We start from the raw sequence: 26081 nt of genomic DNA, 5'->3' as shown, positions 1-26081 counted from the left end.
TACATTCTTATCAACCAATATGTGATGCCTGATATTAGAGATAGTAATTGGTCAGGGTTATGGTAAGGAATAGGGTTAAAATGTTGTTCCAAGATGAACAAAAGATATTGACCCTGATCCTTCTTGACAAATCACTTGCAAGACTGCTGAATTTACCAAGAATGGTTGTATGTTGTTTTCTGATAACAAATAATAATAAAAACAATTCAATAGACAGAAAAACGAATATTTAATTTAATTTAATTTAATTGATCAATTGGCACACATTATACATACATTTCTGCATATACATGGTGAAATTATTTATTTTTCACATATCCCAGCTAAGCTAAGCTAAGCTGGGGTCAGAGTGCAGGGTCAGCCATGATACGGCGCCCCTGGAGCAGATAGGTTCAAGGGCCTTGCTCAAGGGCCCAACAGTGGTGTCTTGAACCCATGACCTTCTGATCAGTAACCCAGAGCCTTTTGTTTGATTAGTAATGTTTTGTTCTTATCCATACCTATAGATTTTATGGGCCACTGTACAATTTAGCATTGTGATAAAGCTTGACCACATGACCATTTCTCATTTGCATAAGTACCTTGCAACTCATGTGGCTTTGGCTCAAAATCCAAAAACACTAACAAAATCTACATTGGACTTTAGACTGAAGACTCCTATTACAATACATACTGTCATACAGTCTGTTGCTGCGTTTAAAGCAGTAACAGAACCCTAAGTAGAACAATCTGTGTTACATTCTACCATTCTTAAAAAAAGGTAACAAATTACGTTAATATTTCCTTTGTTAAGGGTTCTTAAAGGGGTTTATTAATGACTATTAAGTCATTTAAAAATGCATTAAAAAGCATGTATATACAGTTACAGCAACATGCATAAAAAGACAACTTTCATACAATACTTGCCAGATAGTGTGCATCTTAACTTACGTGTTATAAATGCTTTATTAATACACTTATTCATACTGTAATTAATCAAAAACTCACAATGCAATAATACATGATTTATGTCACAATACAGCACAAATTGACTATTATAGTGAGATTAAAATAGGGATTATGCCATTTTCTACCACTTTGTGTTTATATTAATCACTGAAATGTCTTGACTCTCTTGTGTTGTCAGTTTTCTTGTCAAGTTAATGTCAAAATAATGGTTTTACTTACTCCTAGTTAGCTAAAGTCCTCTTCAATGTTTTTTTTTTTTTTTTGTTTTTAGTTTACTTGATGCTCATTCACAGTATATATCACATAATGAAGCCATATGACCATTAAATCATTCTGAACTTTTCTGTACATGCTGGCAACTCCTCAAAAGAATATTCCAGGTTCAATACAAGTTAAGTTCAATAGACAGCATTTGTTACATAATGCTGATCACCAGAAAAAACTTTTTCAACGCATCCATCCTCTTTAAAAAAAAGCGAGAACTGAAGTTACAGTGAGGCACTTATAATGGAAGTGAATGGTGCCAATTTTTGGAGGCTTTAAAAGCAGAAATGTGAAGCTTATAATTTTACAAAAGCTCTTACATTAATTCTACTGTTAAAACTTGTGTATTATTGGAGCTGTAAAGTTGTTTAAATCACCGTTTACTAGGATTAACAGAGTTAAGTCATCATGGCAATGAAGTTGTAAAACTGGCTATAACAGAAAAGGTTAATGAGCAATTTTATGAAACTAAAATCATGTTAACGGGCATAGTTTATGTCTTGTGGTTATACTTTTGAAATAGTGAGAATTTCAATGTTTACAGACTGGCCCCATTCACTTCCATTGTACTTGCATCATTGTAACTCAGATTTTGTTTTTGTTTATAAAGAGAAGGAGGGACAAGTCATATGGCATGAAAGTCTTTTTATGCATGCTGTTATAACTGCATATAAATGATTTATAATGCATTTGTAAATCATTAACGGACTCCTTCATAATCCCTTAACAAAGGGAAGATCAGTGTAATTGTTATCAACTGATTGGCCATTCTTTTGTGTTATTCTCTGCTTTTGCATAACTGAAAGGGTGTTATTTCTGAAAATGTTGGATATCTTTCATTGTATCTTGTGTCCAATGCACCTTCCTGAACCCATTACGGTGTGTAAGTGCTGTTTTATAAAAACTCTTTTATGTTTATTTATTTTGCGCTAGCCAATATGGCTGTCATCTTTGACTTTTACTGACACCTAGAGGTGTGGATGCAGCATTGATTTGTGCAATTCGCAGTCAGGCATGATACATTTATTCTGTCCGATTAATTAGTCTGAAAATAAGGGCCCACAACTGTGATAAATTAGTGGCATTCAACTAGTCATGTGATTTCAACATGGGGGCCCCAATTGGATAGCCAAGCTCATGTATATTAAAATAAAAGTGCTTTTATTAGGCTACTGAACTGATATAACCGAAGTCTCTCATGTGAGTATATTCTTTAAATATATAATACATTTTTTAGAGGTTAGAATTTTTTAATGAGGAAAGAGATGGGCCATTTCAAGGGTCCTACATGTTAATCCTTGTTGTATTTATGCAGACAGACATAAAGAGGATGTTGATTTGAGATGGCAAAGAGCAGGCAGAGATGAGCTATTCACACAGTAATGGATGCACTCATACTGATAACACACACACACACAAACACAGTGGCATTCTGAGTCAGGTCCCTAGTAGTCTCTCTCCATCTCCCCTCAATTGGCTGCAGCAGAGAGAGAGCGAGAGAGAGGTAGAGGCAGCCTGGGAGGGGCCGGCTGATAAAGAGAAGTAAAAGAGGGAGTGAGAGAGAAACAGCATTGCTCTAAAGAAGGGAGGGGCGGATGAGGAAGAAGGAGCAGGAAAGCGAGGGAGCGATTCATCGGAGGATTGCCATAGCGCGGAGGAGAGAGGGGGACTCCAGACTGGATGGGCCCAGCGGTGTCTTGATGGAGCATGGGTCAGGTTCTAGGGTTCTCCCACTGCAGTGAGTGCTTCCTTTGTTTCCTCTGCTCGCAACTGATCAGTTTCTCCCTATATGTAGCTGATCATATTCTCTTGTGTTCACATTCTCTTGAATCCTCCCTCATGCATCTTTCTCTGTCATGTACTGACTACAGCATCCATTGACCAATCTCTTTTGCTGGATTTTGCTGATGTTGCAGTGTGTACTAGCTGCAGCAACTGTAAAGATGACTTGTGGTGTGTTTACATGCATTTTAGGGATGATCAATAACAATCATACAAAATGGAGTGAGACCTTGTGTTTGTGTTGATGTTAGTGATGGAATCAACTGGTATTGGTTTGTGTTTGTCTAGTTTGTCCTATGTGAGTGTTAAGCCCAGTTAAAAATATATATTATTTTTTATTTTTTTCTATCATTCTGTAAAACATCTATTAATCTAGGGGGTATTCAACAGGAACTGTTGTGGATAATGTCCTTAAATCTTGGACATATGTTCTTTATCACTTAAAGCACACGTTACATACAGGTACATTTGGTAAGTTTCATTCATTACATTGAGTGTATAAAATGGTGGTTCCAGCTCTGGAGCTCACAATTATTGTGGAGCAACGGCTTTTATTATCATGTTTCTTTTATGGTTATCCATAATATTCAAATGGACATGAGCTGGCCAAGTCTGGTCTACTTTGCAGTTTATGGCCAAGAAGCACGCCAAACATCTTCGTTCAAGGGTAAAAAGATGTTCAAAACAGCCGTGCAACAGTATACTGTTTGCAAACATTAAGACAACTGCCACACCGCTGTGGGGGGTGTTTAGAAATACATTTAAATATGAGGACACTCAAGACATTTAAAACCATAACTAATGTGACATGAAAATGGGTTATCATTTACTTTATGCCTCATAATTATTCTATGATTCAATGAGAAAATGTAATGAAAAATCAGTAAAATAAGTGGTTTTAAGCACTCGATGAAAATTTTAAGTAATATATGCAATAGATAATGTTTAATTTGTCTTATTTACATACAGAATGAATGGTGCTAATGTGCTAACACACTATACGCAGACATAATATGGACCGATTAAAATATTTTATTCTAATTTATGATGACACTGACACTACTGCAAATATGGATGTATAAAAGAGTGTTAATGGGCAAAATATAGACAAAAGAATGGTGATAGAGGCATATCTTACTTTGGGCAGATGTTTGAATGGCTTTCGGCTACAGATGGGACATGAGTGAATGGGAACCTGAGAGTATTTGAGTAGATTTGATTCCTTTTGTAGACTAATTAAACAAACAAAACAAAAAATCTAATGATGTGGTCTCGGAAAATTTCTTTATTGGGGGTTTTCCACTGCATGGTACAACTCAACTCGACTCTGCTCGCTTTTTTGGGGTTTTCCACTATGGATAGTACCTGGTACCTGATACTTTTTTTAGTACCACCTCGTCGAGGTTCCAAGCGAGCCGAGCCGATACTAAATGTGACGTCAAAATCCTTGTGGCAGGGCGGAGGGCGTGGCCGGGTCGTGATCCTACACACCCGATTCCGTATTAGGTTAATTAAGCCTCGATCCTCTGCAGTCGGCCTTTATCCCTTACGGAGGCTTAATTAGGATCACGACCCGGCCCTGCCCTCCGCCCTGCCACAATCCTGCAGATCACTGATTGGTCAGGGAGAATCATCACTACCAGCGTCACTGGATTTCCTACACACGACATCAACCCGCTAGATTTAAAGTTAGCAACAGTGATAACAGTATAATTTGTTCACGCAACTTTCGAATTGTGAAAAAATAAACGTCTGTGCGCAAAACCACGCCATGATCAATAAACAAGGTGCAGACAGTCCACTCTTTAGCGATGAGAACAGATATCTCAGGAAGTGTCTCAGCTGTTGGCCGCACACGGCTACCACCGGACCTACCAACAGTGTAGGAAAAAGTAAAAAAAACTTAAGTGACTACAAAACCATCAAGGAAAAGTGGAAGTGGTTCGATCAAATGTACGCTATCTAAACTGGCGAGCAATGGGAGGAAAAGTGCCCTGGACTCAGCCACGATGGAGGATGGTACGTTTTGTTACATTAACTCTATATTCTGCTTGAAAGCTTCACTTTATTTAGTTCACCAGCTACTGGAAGCTTGCTTCTAACACAACCAGGCCAATTTAACTGTTACACTTGTGTAAAATCACCATGCAACAACTGCTTTATGCAGCACAATAAGCTACAAGCTAACAGCTAGCGGTCTTGTTATTGTTTTGGGCAGTTTGTGTCGTGTTTAAAATTATGTCACGGCAGTAGAGGCGGTGCAACTATGACAATCAGCCTATAATCCCAGACACGTTGATGCGGCACTAAACTGCAGTGGAAATGCAAGCTCAGAAAAGTAAAGCAAGTAGAGTTGAGGCGAGTCGAACCATAACGTGCAGTGGAAAAGTGTCATATGCAAACGATCTACAGATGTAGGTACATTTACACCAGCTTGCAAATAACTCTGCATGCCGGTGTGTTCATGCTGACTGATTTAAACTGATTGAACAAAAATTTGCTGTTGGCCTCAAACTAGGTAGAGCTCCAGGTCACGTATACCTATGACATGAACTAATGGCAGTAAGGTGTTTAGCAGCCAGTTAGACGTTTTCCTTAAAGTTTGCCCTGGCGAGATGTTACGAACCACCAAAACGAACACAAAAACACCTTTTTGGCAAAAAGATTTTCTAAATGATGACACACCTGTTCGTTCTTCGGTTTCATATTAAGCATATTGGGGCCTTTTTGATAGGAAAGGCCTGTCTGACCAACATGAAAAGTGACCAACCACTGTTCATTTTGTTTTACATGCTCTTTCGATGTGGCTTTGGGAATTGATACCACAACAATAGACTGGAATGAAAAAACCCCATTCAATGTAATTTTGCAACCAGCTGTGCAGAAAACACAAAAGAAGACACATATTTAGACTTTGCAGTCAATTTCACTGAATTGTCCATCCAAAAACAAAAGCTATTAAAGGAATATTCCAGGTTCAATTGACAGCAAATGTAGCACAATATTGATTAACATCAATATTAGTTTCGACTCGTCCCTTCTTTTCATAAAAGAAAAAATCTGCAGTGAGCAGGGACGGATTATGAACTGTCCTGGGGCCAATTACCTCCAAGGGCAACCCTCCACCCAAACGTTGTAGAGCGTTGGGAGGATGGGTGTTTGTTGTTCATGCACAAAAGGGTTTTCAAGCGGGGGGGATCACCAAACTAGATTGCGCAGCCTTAAAGCCCAGGGCAGTCAAGGGCCACCTGGTAGTCAAGGGCCCCTGGGCACTGGCCCCATTGGCCCGGTTGGTAATCCGTCCCCGGCAGTGTGGCAAGTAAGGTTTACAATGGAAGTGAATGCAGTCAATCTGTCCACCTTAAAATACTCACAGTTTCAAAACTATAGCCACATTATGTAAACAATATGCATGCCATGACAATGTTATGCGATGACGAAAACCCGTCACACAAAAAATAGTTTTTGTGTGTGTGTGTGTGTGTGTGTGTGTGTGTGTGTGTGTGTGTGTGTGTGTGTGTGTGTGAGCGTGTATTTATCACTTTGTGGGGACCAAATGTCCCCATAAGGATAGTAAAACCTGAAATTTTTGACCTTGTGGGGACATTTTGTCAGTCCCCATGAGGAAAACAGCTTATAAATCATACTAAATTATGTTTTTTGAAAATCTAAAAATGCAGAAAGTTTTCTGTGAGGGTTAGGTTTAGGGATAGGGTTAGGGTCATGGGATAGAATATATAGTTTGTACGGTATAAAAACCATTATGTCTATGGAAAGTCCCCATAAAACATGGAAACACAACGTGTGTGTGTGTGTGTGTGTGTGTGTGTGTGTGTGTGTGTGTGTGTGTGTGTGTGTGTGTGTGTGTGTGTGTGTGTGTGTGTGTAATTATCAAAGTTATGCCACAAATGCTGTCGATTGAGCTTAACTTGATTGTACTGAATATTCCTTAAGCTATTTCACAAACAGACAACAAAGCAGATTTGTAGAAATCAAGTTTACTTGCTACTAAATGCCTTAAACAAAACTTCAAAAATCTTTCAAAGGTTTGATGTCATTAACTTAAATTCAATTTTGGTCAATTTAAAAAAAAAAAAATTTGTCTATAACACCTCGAATTCTACTACTTCCACCAGTCAATAAGACTGAAACTGATGAACATTTTTGTTTGCAGCAGATGGTCACTGTGAGACTAGGCGTTGTTAAATGCTTGATGGTGGCATAGTAGTTAAAGCTTAGGGTTTAGCAACCAGCATTGTGCTCAACTAGCCATTGTGCTATTGAACAATGCCAGGTTACTTTCTCCCCTCTAACAATTTACTGTGAGTTGCTTTCGATAAAATCTCCTGCCAATTGACTTATTTGTTACTAAACTAATCCTGAAATTAGAAATGATCTTATGGTGTTAAAATCATTATATTATAGACTTCATAATTGTGGTGTTCATCTCTGTTTATCCTGAACGTTGTCAAAGTAGCAGGTCCTAATGCAGCACTCCAGACCTGAGAAGCTTGATATTTCAAGTGTCTGCATTTGTCATATTGCCTTTCGTTCTCTCATTTCAGAGGAATTTGGAACAGTGAACTCAACACCTGACTCCACTCCTCCTTGCTCAGATGGTAAGGACATTTTCATATACATACAGTATATCTAAATATATTCAAAAATATGATCTTTGCATGTTTTCCTGATATCCACATCTATAATAGTCCTGATTATCCCTGTGAACTGAAATGCTTTTATACACAGTATACAGTATACTGTAGCCAGAACACATTGTGTGTGTTAAAGGAATATTCCGGGTTCAATACAAGTTAAGCTCAATCGAAAGCATTTGTTTTATAATGTTGATTACTTCTTTTAAAACCATGAGTATTTTAACATTTATGGATTGGCCCCACCCTTGCAAAAAATCTAATCTAGCTGCAAACTTGCTGCAAATTTGCAGCTTGATATTTTCACATGCAAATGAGCTTTTGATTAATAGCAGATGTTTGCCAGAAGTTTGGAGCTACTTGTTGGTAGTGGTGAACCTCCAGCAAACCTTTGGCAACAATGGACAATTTGCCGCAAGTTTGCCACAAAGCTCATTTGCATGTGAAAATGATCAGTGGTGAATTTGTCATTGCTTGGTCAAACAGATAGTTCAACCATAATATACTGTATATTATTTTAATGCTTAAGTAACATTTGTGTTAGGAGGTAAGAAATCTAGCTTAGCAATTGAGAATGTAGTTAATACTCTTAGATCTTGACCCTCTAAAAATCTTTCTTATCTTTGCTCAGGTGGAAATGAGGAGTCCGACTTCCCGGAACTGCAGACAGCCAGGGAATGGTCTGATGATGAAGAAGGCCTTGAGGATGATGACACATGTCTCAGCAGCTCATCCATATGGGGCACGCCACGTCAGAACTCCTCTGAGCTCACCTTCTCCTACATTGCCTTCTCTGAGACTGACAGCTCATCACGGAGAGACTCAGGGCGCCGCAGGACAGGGGGAAGGGGCAGCCGCGGTTCACTGAACCGCACGGACACTGTGGAGAGTCAGTTATCCATAGACTCTCCTGCTATGGAGTGGGACCCCCATGCCTTCCTGCCTGTGGAAGGAGAAGAGGAGACCCTGCAGCAGACTCTGGAGCCCTCTTCTCAGAAAAGGGTTGAGGAATTTCAGGATAAAGATACAGGGACATGGGAACCAATTGAGGAGATCTCAGGCATCCAAACACGCAGCTTAACATGCAGTCATAAAGATGAGCAAATAACAGGTGTTCATGAAGTTACTATTGTGTGCATGACCCATACACATGTGTACACATTTTAGCTGATCAAATCCCTAACCCTTAGTATTAATAATTATGAATACCCTTAATACTTAAATTTGTGCTGGGGACATCATGCAGTTGTTCAGCATGCAGAGCTGTGCTACTTTAATCAGGGATCAGACTTATGATTTTCACCATGCGGACAAAAATCTAGAAAAAAAATCCCATAGACTTGCATAAAAGGAAGGACCAAATCCCATAGAATATCTCTCTTGAATTAGACAGCTAAGCAGCCACCCATAACACCCTAGCAACCACCTAGAAACACACTAACAGCCACCCATAACACCCTTGCAACCACCTAGCAACACCCTAACAGCCACCCAGAACACCCTTGAGTCCACCTAGCAATACCCAAGGGCCAGCCATAACACCCTAGCAACCATCTAGCAACTCTCTAGCAGCCACTCACAACACACAAGCAACACCAAAACAGCCAACATTAATACCATAGCTAACCGTCACAACCTAGCAACACTCTAGCAGCCATCCATAATACCCTAGCAGCCTTCCTTAACTCTCTAAAAACCACCTGGCAACACCCTAGCTGCCACCCATAACACCCTGCTGTAGCAATCACCTAGAAACACCCTAGCTGCCAATCAGAACACGCTAGAAACCACATAAAAATGTGCTAAAAAAACACTCAGAATACCTTAGCAACCGTAGAGTAACACCCAAGCAAACTTACATTTTACACTTACATTTTCTTCAATAAATATAAATAATCTAGGTCATATAATGAGGATTAAATGTTAATTATATTGGCAGCACCACAGCTTCATGGGTCAGATACTTCTGTTGCCATGGAAACCACAGTCACTCTGCAGATGGTGGACGCATCACATACAACACCTCCTGCCATTGGTCGAATCACTCAGGAAGAACAGATCTGTGAGCAGTGGTACTCTACTCTCAACTTATCAGAGGGGCCAACAATTTGCATCAAAATTGCAGGTTAGGCAACTTTATTGCTGTATGGAATTAAATTAATTCTCAATCTAGTCGCTGTATTTGATTTCTCTGAAACAGCTTTAATTTTTCATATGAACGGTTTCTTCTGAAAGCACTTTGTCAGTCAATATGTCAATATATGAAACAGAAACTAGGGATAAGGTTTCCCATGTTCACAGTAAGCACAGGCTTCCCACATGTTAGCACATATGCTCCTGTTTTACAGTGTCCATCTCCATGGTAACAGACTCTATGGGCTGTTTCCATAATGGGCTGATGCCATTGAGTGCATTCCTGGCCAGTCTGTCTTCATTATCCACACAAACAAATACAAGACAAGTCATGATGTCTGCATGTGCGTTACAGGCTAGATCCATTATTGTTGGCATGTAGATCCAACACGGAGGTTAGGTGTGAAATCTTTAGCCTGAGAAATTTAATCTGAACAGGTAATGAGTCTTCATTCTTTTCTAATTTGATGCAAAAAAAAAAAAAATAATTATTATTATTACAAATTGTCTCAACACTTTATAATTTTGCATTAAAAAACAGCATGCACTTGAGTTTGCATGGACTCTACAGGTTTGTGTAAAACTTGATGATTTATGTTATCGCAGCATGATTTTAGAACATCCCATCTTGTGTAAATACGTATATATGATAAAGAAATTCTTAAGTTGTTTGCAATAATCTTTTATTATTATTTATTTAAATGATAAAAAAGCAGTGAAATCATTTTGTTTAAATATATATATATATATATATATATATATATATATATATATATATATATATATATATTTATTTATATTAGGGCTGTCAATCAATTAAAATTTTTATCGAATTAATCACATATATAAATATTCACTGAGAAATCCTCTCAAATATCAATAATTCAATAATGATTAAATAAGTATATATAGTTATATTTAAATTATCATGAATAAAATATATGTATTATTAAAAAAATTATCATTCAGATAATTAAAAAGCATTACTTTATTGTGCAGACGAGTACAGAATTGATAAGATAATGCCTTTATAATTGCCTTTAGAATCCAATATATTGTTTATTTCCATATTATTGAACATATGCCAAACATTGGCCAAGACTTCAAAGAAATCCATTTTGGAACTGAATTCGTCAATCAGTCCGAGATTTATCATGAGGGCTTGTCTAAGGATGCACCAATGTACACCTGCGTCAGACAAAGGCTTTTGGAGTCACTGTCAAATTAAATGTAGTTTAATACTTCGAAAAATATGTCTTGAGATCCCTAAATTCGGATTTGCATTCCATAACATGTTCTTATCTTGTGCTGTCTGCTGTTGGTAAGTGTGGTTTACTGTTCTCTGTATAAGCTGTGCTTACTGCCCCCTGGAGAAAATAGGTGGTACTTCAAGCTGAAATTGCTCGGATAGTAGGAATATTCCTTATTATGGTTCGGGGACATGATAATTGCTGTATTTATTTTTTATGCTTATTTTTTATATAATTAATCACACTGAATTAAAGCGTTAAAATGACAGCCTTAATATATATACTGTATATAAAAATGTCAGGTGGTGTAACCAACATGCAAGTATCCATTGTGTTCTCGTGTGCCAGAAAACCTAAACCCTTATGACTGTGTGTGAAGTTTTTATAAAGCCAGCAATAACATACTAGCAACAATCTAGCAACACCCCACATCCACCCATAACACCCTAGCAACTGCCTAGCAAAAATTTATGAAACCAACATGCAAACAAAGATTACATTTCAATGAACATGACATATTTTCATGAACATGACATGCTTTAAACTATACTTTAAAAAGATTTCAAAAGTTTTATCACCTCGGACAACCTTATTTTTCAATGACACATAGAGTTTACATATACAAGTTATTCTGACTTAAACCCGCTCATGAGGCCATGTAAATGAAATCTAAGAACCAAGGCATACTGTATGGCCCATAGTCAATAGTTAGTGAACAGTGGCAGGACATATTTTCCCCTGTGAAGTTATGTAGGCTTGCAGGATGTTCATTTTGTGTTCATAAGTTTACATACCACAGACATGCATGTACTGTAGATGTTGATTGTGTTTGTGAGTATATGTGTAATGCCCCCTCATTTCAGTCTAACCCTGACTGCCTCTTTCTGTCTTCTGTAATGGGGTGGCCACAACTGTGCAGTTTTATTTTTGGGTCATTGGGCTAGGGGGCTGCTGACCGAGTAACATCAACCAAAACAACTTGAGGGGGTTTCGAGTAGATCAGTGATATAGACACAGGTGAGAGAGGAATCAGCCCATGAAGACTCCAAAATGACCAGTAAAGGTGAGGAGCCAGGAACTATACAAAAACTGGTGCTTTTTGAGTGGTTTTGTCGGCTTAGAGGGTCATTTGAGCTGAGTAGGGTTAGTGGTACAGACTTGCATGGGTTAGGTTGATTTCTGCCTGTCTGTACCACATTGCAAAAAGTTAGGAATTTAGGGTAGGGAACTAGGGTTTGTACTATTGTTTTTTTGTTCTTCGAATGAAAGATTAGTGTGATGTCTGAAGAGATGAGATTGCAGTTGAGTCAATATACATACTGAAGATGGTGTATGTATAAGCAGTTCTGTATGTGCATGTGTGCTTGCTGATATTAATCAGTGCATGTCCTTGGTAGTTTTTATTTGCATTTATATTTATTACATTGCTCTCTGGAATACTTGACTCTGATTGGTCAATCACAGCATTTAGCAGCGATATATTTTAGGATAATAACCGCTAAACTGTTGGCCGTTGTCCCTGTGAACTGATTTCTTACACAGATATATTACATTCCATGTCGTACTACTCTGTGGTCTTTTTCTTCACCTCAAATCAATATTTGTACAGATATAATGTACAGTCAGCCGGACATTATAAAATAAAACAAAATAAATTAGGGTTCATATTGTGATAATGACTGTCTGACTGTACATTATCCATTACATATAGCAATATATGTACAAACATAAGTTATTGTGTGGCTGACATGATTAAAGCTTTAAAACTGTACCTTTTCATATCTTAGATGCACAAAACAAGAGTATTTTATTGCAGCTTTGCAATTGTTTAATATGCATATACATATTGCCTGAGGTGAGTGTTTCTAATATGTGCTTGCTAACCTCATTAAATAAGTCTGATGGGCCACCTGCCAGAACAATAGACAGGCATGTTCAAAGCCGGTGTCCTTGTATACGTTACGTTGAGGACATAAATAGTCTATCCACCTGCTTCTACTGTTGGTCCAGCCATTTAGGGTCGAACTGCAGGCATGAATGGCATTAGTGTTGAGGTAATTCTGAATGGATTAGCTTCAGTATTAGCGTGAGCTGTTGCCTAGCTTTTACGAGCCTCTTTAGACAGGGGAAAGTGAGGCTGGGTTACAAAGTCTAGCTAGTAGTGGTGCTACAATCAGGAAATTTGAGGCAGATTACTATCACTGTTAATTTAATACTGTGATCAGCTGATATCGATCCAATCGCCAATACTTCTTTTATAAGTGCCCTTTGTCACACTTTTGCAAGTTATTAGCTGCAATTACTCTCACTGAGCACTTTATTAGGAACACTATGGTCCTAATGAATTGCCCCACGTGGTCTTCAGCTGTTGTAGCCCATCCGCATCAAGGTTCGATGTGTTGTGCATTCTGAGATGCTATTTTGTTCAATTCAATTGTACAGAGTGGTTATCTGAGTGTGTTTTTAGCACCATTCTGAGTAAACTCTAGAGAACATTTATTTAAATTGAAAGCAGTTATGAATAGATATGTTGCCACTGTAAAAGATCTACTAGCAACCAGTAAACACCATGAGAGCATTACACACAGATGAGATACATTCAGATATAAGAGATACAATATCCATTACAATCTCTAAAACTGCTTTAGTGAGAAATCATTAGTATCTATGAGTTGTTTACCATCTTTGACAATTTATTGTAATGCTAATCACTAATTAATAAGCAACTGGGTGAAGATGCGGTGCCATTATTGAAGGTTAAACTGTTATTGCTGTTATTACCATAGTGGTTTTGAGGTAACATCTGATTCAAATCTGGGTTCTCACAAATAACGCTGGGATAAGTGACTGATGAGAGACTGAGAGCATGCATGTTCGATTGACACAGAAAGTGCTTGCGTTGAGTGAGTGAAACTGAGAGCACGCATAACTCTCCTTGTATCATGTATACTCATATTTGTGTTTGCATGTTTATTTTTAGTTTAATATGTTTTTACGTTCATACTTTTTCCTGGGCACCTTATTATTCACAAAAAACAAACCGGCATATTCATCTGAATAACAGCATGTCTGAAAGTGTAAATTTGCGACTGCTTAGAACTGCTAAAACTCACCCTCCAATGGCTGCAATGTCATGATTCAAGGACTAAGAAAGTGTTTATACACCAAATCTATGCATCTCACATATATAAGACAAAGATCCATAGGCACAGCTCACTAGGTTTTTGGAAAAGTTTTTCCCAATTAATAAAACTTCCGTTCTCATCACTGAGACTCCAGGAGAGTAAGTTGTATTGTGCCTGAAGCTTTGAGACTTGTGATAAGGATTGGGATGCAGGATGAGTTCTATCAGCAGGTGCTTAAGAGACCACTTAAAATTCTGTGTTACTCTTCCTTTCTTCGTTGTCTAATAATAGTCCAGGTCAGCCCAAAAGACTCCTTGCAGTATGTATCCTTGTCATCAATTACTTTGACACACTCACCCACTCATTTAGCCAAGGCCTTTAGTACTTGCTTTAAAACTAAGTGTGTAAATTAGAAGTTCACTTAAACTTTGTTTTGTTATTGTTGCTTTGGACTATTAACCATGCTGAACAATTACATTTTACTTTTAATACATCGAAAAAATATGTGGAATATTGTTGATTACCACAGAAAATTATTTTACAGTGGAAGCCTATGTATGGGACAAACATATAACAATGTTCATATAAACTTTGTCCATTGTTAGAACATACATTAATTGCGTGAATTGTAAGTGTGTTATATATATTGAAGAGCTGTTCAACTATTTTATTTATTATGTTTCATGTGGGTGCCCTGTACCAGAACAAAATCATCTCCACACCTGAAGTTTAAAATCTCAGTACTTGCTCTTCTCTCTTTCTCTATTGATACAGTAATGGACTTGATCTACTGGAAGGATATGGAGCGGACAGGCATGGTTTTCACAGGGCTGGTAGTGGGCCTGCTGTCTCTGTTCCAGCTGAGCATCATTACTGTGGTGTCTACTCTCTCCCTGGCCATCATGTGCTTGACCATCTCAGTTAGAATCTATTACAAACTGCTGCATGCACTCCAGCTGGGAGACGGAGCACACCCCTTCCAGTGAGTGATGGCTGTTTGCTCCTCTATTCTCCTCTCATCTCTTCTCCTGTCCTCTCATCTCCTATCCTCTCATCTCCTCTCATTTACTGTCCTCTTGTCTTGTGTCTTCTTCTTTCCTTACCTCTTGTCTCTTCTCTTGTCCTCTAATCTAGTCTGTTCTCCTGTCTTCTTGTCTCATCTTGTCTCCTCTCCTCCCCTCTTGTCTTGTCTCTTCTCATTTCATGTTTTTCGTCTGCTCTTGTTTTGCCTCATCTCCTCTAATCTCCTGTTCTCTAATTTTTTCTCCTCTCTTCTACTTTCCTCTCATCTCCTGTCCTCACATCTCCTCTTGTCTCATCTCATCTGCTTTCCTATTGTCTCAACTCATCTCCTCTACCCTTGTCTGCTCTCCTTTCATCTCTTGTCCTCTCATTTCATCTCTTCTCATCTTCTCTCCTTTCCTCTCATCTCATGTCTTCTAGTCTCATCTCATCTCCTCACCTCTCAACTATTCTTGTCTCCTCTCCTTTCCTCTCATCTCTTCTCATCTCCTGTCCTCTTATCTCCTCTCCTTTTCTCTCCTCTCCTGTCCTCTCATCCCATCCCATCTCCTCTCCTGTCCTCTCGTCTCCTCTCTTTTCCTGTCCTCTTTTCTCGTATCATCTCATGTACTCTTGTCTCATCTCATCTTCTCTCTTTAAGTCTCCTCTCGTTTCCTCTCATCTTCTGTCCTCTAGTCTCGTCGTATCTCCTCACCTCTCCTTTACTCTTGTCTCCCCTCCTTTCCTCTCATCTCCTCTCATCTCCTGTCTTCTTATCTTCTCTCGTTTCGTCTCCTTTTTTCTCATCTCCTATCCTCTCATCTCCTCTTGTCTCGTCTCCTCTCATTTCCAGTCCTCATGTCTCATCTCACCCCATCTCCTGTCCTCTCCTTTGATGTCATCTCCTTTCTTTTTCTGTCCTTTTTTCTGGTATCATCTCATGTACTCTCATCTAATCTCATCTCCTGTCCTCTTATCTCCTCCCATCTCCTCTCCTTTCCTCTCATCTCCTGTGTTCTCATTTCATCTAGTCTCATTACATCTCATCTCCTGTCCTCTTGTCTCATCTCTTCTCCTTTCCTTTCATCTCCTGTTCATTTGCCTCCTCTCATTTCCTGTCCTGTCCTCTCCTCTGGTCTCATCTCATCTCCTGTCCTCTCCTTGAATCTCCTCTCTTTTCATCTCATGTCCTCTCGTCTCCTCTTATTTCCTGTCCTCTTTTCTCATATCATCTCTTGTCCTCTTGTCTCATCTCCTTTCCGTTCATCTCCTCTCCTGTCCTCTCATCTCCTGTCCTCTTGTCTCCTCTTGTCTCATCTCTTCAACTCTCCTTTCCTCTCCTCTCCTGTCCTCTTGTCTTCTCTCATTTCCTGTCCTGTTGTCTCCTCTCCTCTGCTGTCCACTCATCTCATCTCTCCTCTACCGTCCTCTTGACTCCTCTCATTTCCTCTATTGTTGTCTCCTTTCCTCTAGTCTCCTCTTATCTTCTCTAGCCATTAAGATAATAACAGGTTTCACATTGTACACCTAAATCTAAATACACTGTATGTATATAACATGTATCTATATAACCAATATAGAATATAGAAAAAAATACTAACTTTTCTTGTTTAGATTTGTTTTTAATAAATATTAAGCTAGGCCTTTTTGTCCACATTTTCCAACAACTAAAATGAGTCACTTTTGATACATGTCTTCCCCAAATGATAAGAAACCAAATTAATTGTCAATATCTGTTGGTGCAATGAGTGTCTATCTTTGTGTTCATGTTCTGCAGGTCATATATAGACTTGGACATCAGTTTAAGTGGAGAAGAGACTCAACAATACATGCAGAGAGTCATTGTGCTTGTTTGCTCTGCTGTGGATACAATGAGGAACCTGTTCTTTGTTGGCAACCTGTTTAACTCACTCAAGGTAAGGCATGTACATTTTCTAGGCATGTCTTCAAGAAAAATAATTATTTTCTCACTAGGGCTGTTAAATATATATATAGCTAAAAATACAGCCCTTTGACAAAATTTAATTTGTAGTGTATTGCTCTAAAATGGCTTAACATTTTTTTTTTTTTTTCATTCAGAGGATCCACCAAGAAGTGAATTACAGTAAAATATAGAACAATTTAGGCATGTTTTCTACAATGTTTTACACTGAATGAACATAAAGAACATTTTTATTTTCATTAAAATTTTCATTAACTGCATATACATACCAATATAACCCAATATAGTAATAAACAGCCATATTTACCTACACACATTTTCACTAAATAATTTTAAACCATACAAAACACAGGATTTCCATAATTATTTCTGAGTAACGACACAGACAAATCAATGATTATGAATTTTTAACTGATTCATGTAACTGAACTCATGAACACGATTTGTATTTTTGCTACTTCACATTTTAATTATAGGTATTATAGAAACATCTATCTTAACACTCTTAAACATGCAGTTTGGGAGACAAGGGACAATTGTTAATAATGGTGTGATCTTTAATTTAAAAAACTTAATGGCAAAATAAAAAGCACATTAAAATCATTGCAGTATTCACAAAATTGTTAAATTTCATAATGCCAGCAAAATCATTAAAATATCTAGGGAATATACAATATATATATATACCCTGAATAATTAAGTTTGATTTCTTACAATGTCTCCATTTCAGAACATATCACACTTTTAATGCTCATTCACCTTTCCAATTTTATGCTCTGTCATAAGCGATTCTTTCTACTTCTCTTGTACTCATCTACTTATTAAATTATTATATTCTCTCTCTTTGTTGTTCTCCTCTCTTATTCAGTATATTCTGTGCGTGAACGTTTCTTTAGTTTCTGCTGTCTTCCTCCCTCCTCCAAACATTTTGTCATTAATTCAGGCCTGTAGATCAGCTGTGCACTTAAAATACAGCAAAGCATCATAGCTCACAGCTGTCATGATAATTACACTACTGACTCACCACAAGAAATACTTCTACAAGTGTTTTTGGAATGTGTTGTCAGACTTGGGTGGTCCATGAGAGATTTCTTTGGTTTTATTATTTATTTTTTATTTATTTTGTATTTTACAAATATTTCCTTTGATGAAAATCTTGAGATATACTGTATCTGGCTCTCAAGTTTTTGCATATTCCTTGACGTCTTTCATTAGCATTTAACCATAAACAGTGGCGGTTCTAGCTTGTATGGCGCCCTGGCCGAACCCCGAAACCCCCCTGGAAACTAATTACCATTCTGCACTAACACATTTTTATTCAGACATTTGGAACAACACAAATTATCAAAACATTTACAACTATATACATATTAAAATATATACAAAAATAAGACTCATAAATATCAAAAAGAAGAAGTAACAAAGACAAATAGAAAAAAATTGTAGTATATAGATAAAATTAAAAAAGAGAATCGAATTATTACACTATTACCCTACTGCTAACAAAAAACACACAAATAAAACTAAATTGCACAAATCCTATATCACACAAAGACACACATAGAATAACACACTTATAAAGAAGAGAACCCGATTTTTCCTAAACTGGGCACCTGATGGCTTAGACCTTTTCTTATCCATTTGTGTTGATTTGGCTCTCGAGCATCAATAATAACTACTGCCAACCAATCAAGACTAAACCAATTCATCTTGGGGGTGTGCAGACTGTCTGGTTTTATATTATTCTTAACGATTTCACACAAACCAGAAAAAAATGCAACAATATGTCTGTGAAATTATATATTCACAGTATTATGAATGAATTGTGTTTTATTTTGTAACGTTTTGTAGTGTGACTTATTTTCATTAGTACTGTACAATGTTAGAGGTGCGCTATTTGATAGATTCCCCCGCTCCCCCTACCTCGGACTTCCAGTGGTTCGACCTGAACTACCCCCACCCCCCTCCTCATCTCATACTTCTGAGTGGGAGAACTTCAAGGCTGATTCGGCACACTTTGGAGGTCATTTAAAAGTGACCCAAACCCAAACACTCTGCCAAGTGCAGAGACATTGAGTCTTCGTCTTAGACTCTAAATAGTCCTTAAATCTGAGAGTGTCCAAGGCTTACTGAGTCACACTATGACCTGTGTGGTATGTGACATAGGATACATGTGGTCGTGTGTAGTACGAGACAGCGGGAATATACAAGAGGGTCTTGTCTGACCCTGAGTGCCTGGTTTCTAGTTTAAGACTAGAAACTCCACACTGAGAGATATAATGAGAAATGTTTTATCTAAGGGCAACACCATAGTGTTAGATAACAATCTCCTATCAGTAAAACTCACAATCATCATATACTGCTGGTTTTATCTGGCTGTGAACTGTGGTTTACTATAGAATGTTTCTTGTGGGATCAGATTTGTGTTTTGCATATATGTTTGTATATGCAAACATTTTGGGAAGTGAGTTAATGAAATGTGCCTTGTTTTCTCAGTTCTTTTTGCTGATGTACCTGGTGACATTCCTGGGAAACCTCTGCAATGGCCTTACCCTGCTTGTTATTGGTATGATGTCCCTTTTTAAAACTTAACTAAAAATGTATTTTAGTAAATTTCTGTCAGCTTTAATGTTAACTCTATGATAGCACTAATACACAAACAAAATTACATTAAGATTTACGCATTTCAATCTCATATAAATAAACAATAAAACTGAATAAATAAATTATATCTACGTTTATATTATTAACATTACATTGTTTAATTTGATGGAATTTTGTTATAAAATAGAAATGCATAAATATGCTAAATAAATATATTAATTAATATATTTTTTAGGGTAAATATACTTGTTTACATTTTACCTTTAGGGGAAAACAGACCAAAAAACATCAAAAACATTGAAGACTAATCCTTCTCAACACATATTGTTGTCAATAAAATGCACTCTAGAATGAGAATTCCCCTCCCCCATTACCATATGCCTTCAAAAAAGGATTCTTGCTGCTTGTTCAATTTACTTAATTAAAACAAACTCAAGCATCAAAATTCTAGAACATTTTAATCAACTTGATATCATTGTGTTCTATCCATTTAAATTTGTAGAATGGAAGTTTTCTAAAACCATTTGAGTTGTAACTACATTAATACTTTATGTGGTGTTTATAAAACATTGATGAATCTGGGCTGGTGATTTCCATTTCCCAGCATGCTTTGCATGGAACTCGATGGGAGAGTAAAAAGGGGGAGATCTGTTAGTGTTTAATGTTTTGTTATGTTGAGATTTAGAAGAGTTTCTGTTATGTTGGAGTTTATATATTAGGAGGTCTTTAAGACTTTTTTTTTATTTTATGCACTTTATCTTACAGTTGGAAGAAGGATGACATTATTGCAATGTATTACAATCCTATTGACAAGTTAACAAATACTATACAATATATTATATATTTAAATAAGCAATCAAAGCAATAGGGGAATTGGGGGTGTGGTCAAGGTTCTATACCCTAATGTACAATTCTGCAATATAATTACATGTACAGTATATATCCATGGTTATGTAATTTGGAATGTGAGACGTACACTGTAGGGCTTTATTAGTATGGTGCTTTAGGTAAAGCATAATGTTAATACTTGTCTAACTAGTTTTGCTCTTGTTATCATGTGGTGTTTAGGTGTGATTGCTGTGTTCTCTGTCCCTCTGTTCTACAGACGCCACCAGGTAATGTAAAAACTTGTTGGTCTACAATAACAGTGTCATCACATATTTCTCTGTATACTTCCCAGTGCTGGTCCTTCCTATATGCAAACTACACAAGTTGCGTAGGGCCCCGAATCACCAGGGGGGCCCTATGCTGCCAAAGTCATTATAAGTAGCCTAATAATGGTATTTGTTAATCAAACATAATGGTAAAAATTTTATATACTACGCAAATATAAATGTAACTTTTTTATAAACATCAGAAATTGAGTTACTAATTTTGTCTCACATTTGCTGCTATAGAGAGTTAATTTTGGACTCTGCTTGTTGCAACTTCATACATTCTCTTCTATTACAGGATAAGGTAGACAACTGTTTTGTAGCAGTACAAGCCCGCATTGACAACATAAAGAACTTGTGAGTATTGCGCCCACACTGCAAACTGTGAAGCACACTTTCCACAGTGTAATTTATATCATCCTTATACCTTATATGAGGACTTATATGAATCATGATATTTGTAATCATAACTGTTTGTCAGCTAATATTAGTCTCCATCAACCAATGATAATTTGACTCTGACTTTTTGAGTGAACTGAAATAACATTCAAATTAAAAATAAAATTGCATTTGCTTTTTGTCCGTTGTGCAGCCTTTATCGCCTGACTCAGGGTGGCGGCCCACCACCTGACTCCACGCCTGGTGGAGCTAAACCCAAAGCCTATTGAGACATCTGACAGAGGAGAGGGGAGGAGCAACACACTGTCACTCCAAAATGTCTTAATTAGCAGTTTGTGCTCAGAGTCCCACCCCACCAGAGGGTTAATGAGGCAGGGCCTAATAAGGGAGGGAATATGGATGTAAGGGAGGACCATGCAAAGAACAATCTCAAATGAAATTGAAAGGTTTTGGAATTTTTGAATGAAGTTATTTTCATCGAAGACACGCTGTTTTTATTACCACATTGAAATATTAGTATGGGTGTATGGAAGTGACTCGGCTGGACTGATGATACTCTAAAGGGATAATTCACCCAAATATGACATTTCTCTAATCATTCACTCACCTCTTAGATCTGTATGGCTTTCTTTCCTCTGCAGAACACAAATGAAGATTTTTAGAAGAACATTTCAGCTCTGTAGGTCCACACAATGCAAGTGAATAGTGAGAAAATTGTTGAAGCTCCAAAGAGCACATAAAAGCAGCATAAAAGTGGGTTAATAAATGTCTTTTGAAGCAATCAAATCGTTTTTATTAAGAACAGACCAAATTATATATAAAAACTTTAAATCTTGACATCAGCAGTCTCCTTGGCGATCATGATTTCAAGCTTGATTACATTTCTTAGCATCATCTAGTGCTCTGCGCATGCATCAAGCACTAGGAAGTGTAATCAAGCTTGAAATTGTGATCGTGCCTATAGACTGTGATGGTAAGATGTACAGTGAAAAAGGAGTTATGTGTTGGTCTGTTCTCACCCAAACCAGATTAGATAGCTTCAGAAACCATGAATTAAACCACTGGAGTCTTATGGATTACTTTCATGCTGCCTTTATGTGTTTTTTGGAGCTTCAAAGTTTTAGTCACCATTCACTTGCATTGTATGGACGTACAGAGCTGAGATATTCTTTGGAAATGTTTTGCTTGTGTTCTACAGAAGAAAGAAAGTCAAACACACCTGGGGTGGGATGAAAGTGAGTAAATAATGATGCTTTAAATACATGAGCTGCCAGTAATATAACAGCCTCTTGAGAGTAATCCAAACAAACCAACATTGGATAAATTCATTTAAGTAAAAGAAATGTAAACAGTGATTTTTTTAACCACGTTGACATCAATTTGCCTGACAAAACACTAATGCAGGACCAGGTTCCAGATCGACCTTTTACATCTGACAGTCTCAAAATAATCTGTATGCGTGGGCAGTTTAAAGGGATAGTTCACCCAAAAATAACAATTCTGTCATAATTTACTCAAGCTCATGTTGTTCCAAACCTGTATGATTGTCTAACACAAAAGGAGATGTTAGGCCTCACCATTCACTTTTATTATATGAAGAAAAAAAAAGCTATAAAGTAAATGGTCACTGAGTCCCTTTGTCCTTTTGTGTTCCACGAAAGAAAGAAAGTCATATGGGTTTTAAACAACATAAGGGTGAGTGAATAATGACAGTGATTTTATCTCTTTAAGCCTGTACCTGAGAGCTATTCAAACAACTAGGTTCTTTTCTTTTCCGATGTTTTGTTTGCTTGGTGTTATATTAGTGTTCAGTAACTGCAACTAGAGGAAAAAAATTAGACCTCATGTCAAAGCAAATCCATCTACCTAGTTCCCATGCTTTACCAAAATTGATGAGTCAGCATTATGAAACCGTATCTGATTTGCATTGATGACTGCATCACATATCTGACTGCTGACCTTTTACAACAACACTGACTATTAACATTGCTTACCACAAAGGCTTAGTTAGCTTTTCTTACCAACTGAACCAGTCATATGTGAATCGGAGTCTTTTTGAAGCATAAATGCAACAGTATTTCAAACACATTTGTTGTTGACTATTTGTGGTGTTTGCTGAGGCAAGCGTCACTATTACCATATGGTTAGGGATTCAAACTAACCCTAAGTAACTTTGACATGTTACTTATTAGTGTACTGTTTGTGTTATGGACAAGAAAGGTACTTCAAATCACGCTGATTCTTGAGAAGAGGTGAACAAATACTTAAAAACGATCAGACTTTCAACTATTGCCTGTGACTGGATGATTAAATGGACTTACATTGAAAGAGGGACCTGAGTCATATCTAGGGACCAGAATATCATAGACACTTGGGGGTGGGCTCGTTTGACTTGGACCAGTAAGTAACCACCTAGCAACCAGCAAGAACACAATAACAGCCACCTAGCAATGCCCTAGCAACCACCTAGAACACCATAACATTGTGGCAACTTTTGCACAGGCACCATTGACATTTTCATCAAAATATGTAAAAAAAAAAAACTATAGTATTTACATTACATTTAATAAGGTTATGTATAAAAGTTGGGACAGTGGAAACTTTATTATTGTCTGGTAGTCTTAATAAAGGAATTGGAGAGCTCTCTGTTGTATGACTGCTAATGGTTTGCTACAGTAGTTTAACAATTACAGAGTACTCAAATGCGAGAATACTGCAATGTGCAACTAAGAAATGGAGCAATTTCATATTATACAATGAGGGTCGGCCACATGATGCCCCTTTCTCACCCTTCTTTCTAGATAACATTAGGAAGCATTTAAACCTTAAATGGTTAGAATCACAGGCCTGAGTGTGTGTTGATGGTACTTCCTTTCTTATGCATATCTGACGTCAGTGTTCTAGTTTCACAATTCACAATTGTGGTTTGGGATTAGGCCTGTGTAAAATGTGGCTTTACCCAACGCAAGGACAAGACAGCACTTTAAACATGGTGTAAACTCCTTCAAATGGTATGAGTCATCCCTGTTTTATGCATATGCTGCAGTAAGACCTGCTGTTATAACAGTTCTTTCAGACCTAATCTAATCTAATCATACATACCTGTACATGTGATTTCCAAAGACAGATCTTTACAGAATAATCTTTCTTTATCATCCACTTTGATAAAACAAAACTAAGCCCTTTGTGTAAATGTAACATTAAGCGCACTTACATGCACGGCAATACGCTGATAACCACCTGAAATCAGCATGTTAAAAAAAATCGAAAGTGGTCAGTTTAATTGCTGCACTCAATTGATTCATTTGCACACTCAATAAAGGTATAATAACTTTTTTTTTCATCACATATCAAGTTATGCATATTGCAATCACTTGTGCAGTTTATGTTAAAGAGATAATTCACACAAAAATATATATGTATGACTTTCTTCTGCTGAACACAAACAAATAATATCTCAGCTCTGTAGGTCCATATAATGCAAGTAAATGGAGGCCAGAACTTTAAAGGTCCAAAAAGCACTTAAAGGCAGCATAAAATGAATCAATAAGACTCCAGTGGTTCATTACATATTTGAGAAGCAATATGATAAGTGTGGGTGAGAAACAGATCAATATTTAAGTATTTTTTTACTAGACATTCTCCTTCCTGTCCAGTAGGTGGTGATATGCACAAAGAATACCAATCGCCAAAAACAAAGAAGAAATATGTGAGAGTAAATGCAGAGATTGATAGTGAAAAAGGACTTAAATATTGATCTGTTTCTCTCTCACACCTAGCATATCTCTGCTGAAGACATGGATTTAACCACTGGAGTCTTATGGATTACTTTTTTACTGCCTTTATGTGATTTTTGGACTTTCAAAGTTCTGGCCACCATTTACTTGCAATGAATGGTCATACAGAGCTGAAATATTCATCTAAAAATCTTCCACCTTTCACCTAAACATAAAAACCTTATCATAGCCTTATTATTTGACTATACTGTACTTTAAAAGGAAATGAGACAAATGTCCCTGGTAAGTTATGTGATGACTGGTTGGCCTTGAAGTGAGAAGGTATTCTCAAATAAATCTGGAAATTTGCATTAACCTTGTCAGTTGATTTACAAAAAGAGAAATAATTAATAAAAACTGACACAAACTATGAGGTCAGTGATTTGGGATCACTTTGCTTCATGATATAAGTTGTAAACATGCATTATCCTATGAGTGATATCTTTATTATTTGTAGGTTTAAGTAACAGGGGCAATGGGTTAGTTGTCAATAAGTCTATATCTCAGTCACTATGTGTTTTTAGCCAAGCCTTCAATTACACAATTGTGTGATCAAAAAGTGGTTTTGTACTTTTGTATGGAAGTTGTCACCTTTTTAGCAGGGCAGGTTGTCACATGTATAAAATGTCATAATTATATACAATTTATCAATCACATTATTTGTTGTCCAAAACAATGGTTTTACCAATAATGGGGCATCCTGTCATAAAAGGTCAACATGTGATAAATGAAAAAAAAAAAACTTCTTGGGCAATAACGATGAATATGTTTATTAACTTTCAGTAGACAAGACTTTAAAGGATTAGTTCTCCCAAAAATGAAATATAATAGAGTTTGAAATCATGATGCCTAGAGACTGCAATGACAAGATATAGGGTGAAAAAGGGGTTACATTTTGGTCTGTTCTCACCCAAAATCCAACTGGATCTTTTCAGACGACTTTGATTAAACAACTGTAGTTTTATGGATTAATTTTATACTGACTTTATCTCCTTTTTGGAGCTTTTGGAGTTCTGATCATCGTTCACTTGCATAGTATGGATTTAC

The 26081-nt window shown here is 37.1% G+C and overlaps 1 protein-coding gene across 1 annotated transcript; it reads left to right on the top strand.

The window, feature by feature from the left end:
* The first annotated feature begins 2852 nt into the window (after positions 1-2852).
* On the top strand, positions 2853-24734 carry rtn2a (reticulon 2a). Its single transcript, XM_052107247.1, has 10 exons — positions 2853-2950; positions 7560-7613; positions 8281-8760; positions 9589-9774; positions 14932-15139; positions 16937-17075; positions 19598-19667; positions 20774-20820; positions 21158-21216; positions 21452-24734. Exons 1-10 carry the CDS (start codon positions 2920-2922, stop codon positions 21525-21527), a joined length of 1350 nt encoding a protein of 449 aa, XP_051963207.1. The 5' UTR covers positions 2853-2919; the 3' UTR covers positions 21528-24734.
* The last annotated feature ends 1347 nt before the right edge of the window (positions 24735-26081 follow it).

This window comes from Xyrauchen texanus, chromosome 36 (genome assembly GCF_025860055.1).
Source record: "Xyrauchen texanus isolate HMW12.3.18 chromosome 36, RBS_HiC_50CHRs, whole genome shotgun sequence".
In the NCBI taxonomy this organism is placed as follows: Eukaryota; Metazoa; Chordata; class Actinopteri; order Cypriniformes; family Catostomidae; genus Xyrauchen; species Xyrauchen texanus.
Note: the sequence above shows the minus strand (reverse complement) of the source record. Positions and strands in the feature narration are given on the sequence as shown.

Bases quoted from the DNA above. Each gene is read 5' to 3' on its own strand.
- rtn2a (XM_052107247.1), top strand. From the start codon at position 2,920: ATGGGTCAGGTTCTAGGGTTCTCCCACTGCA. The intron at 7,614-8,280 runs GTAAGGACATTT...ATCTTTGCTCAG, and splicing joins CACTCCTCCTTGCTCAGATG to GTGGAAATGAGGAGTCCGAC. The intron at 15,140-16,936 runs GTGAGTGATGGC...CATGTTCTGCAG, and splicing joins GACGGAGCACACCCCTTCCA to GTCATATATAGACTTGGACA.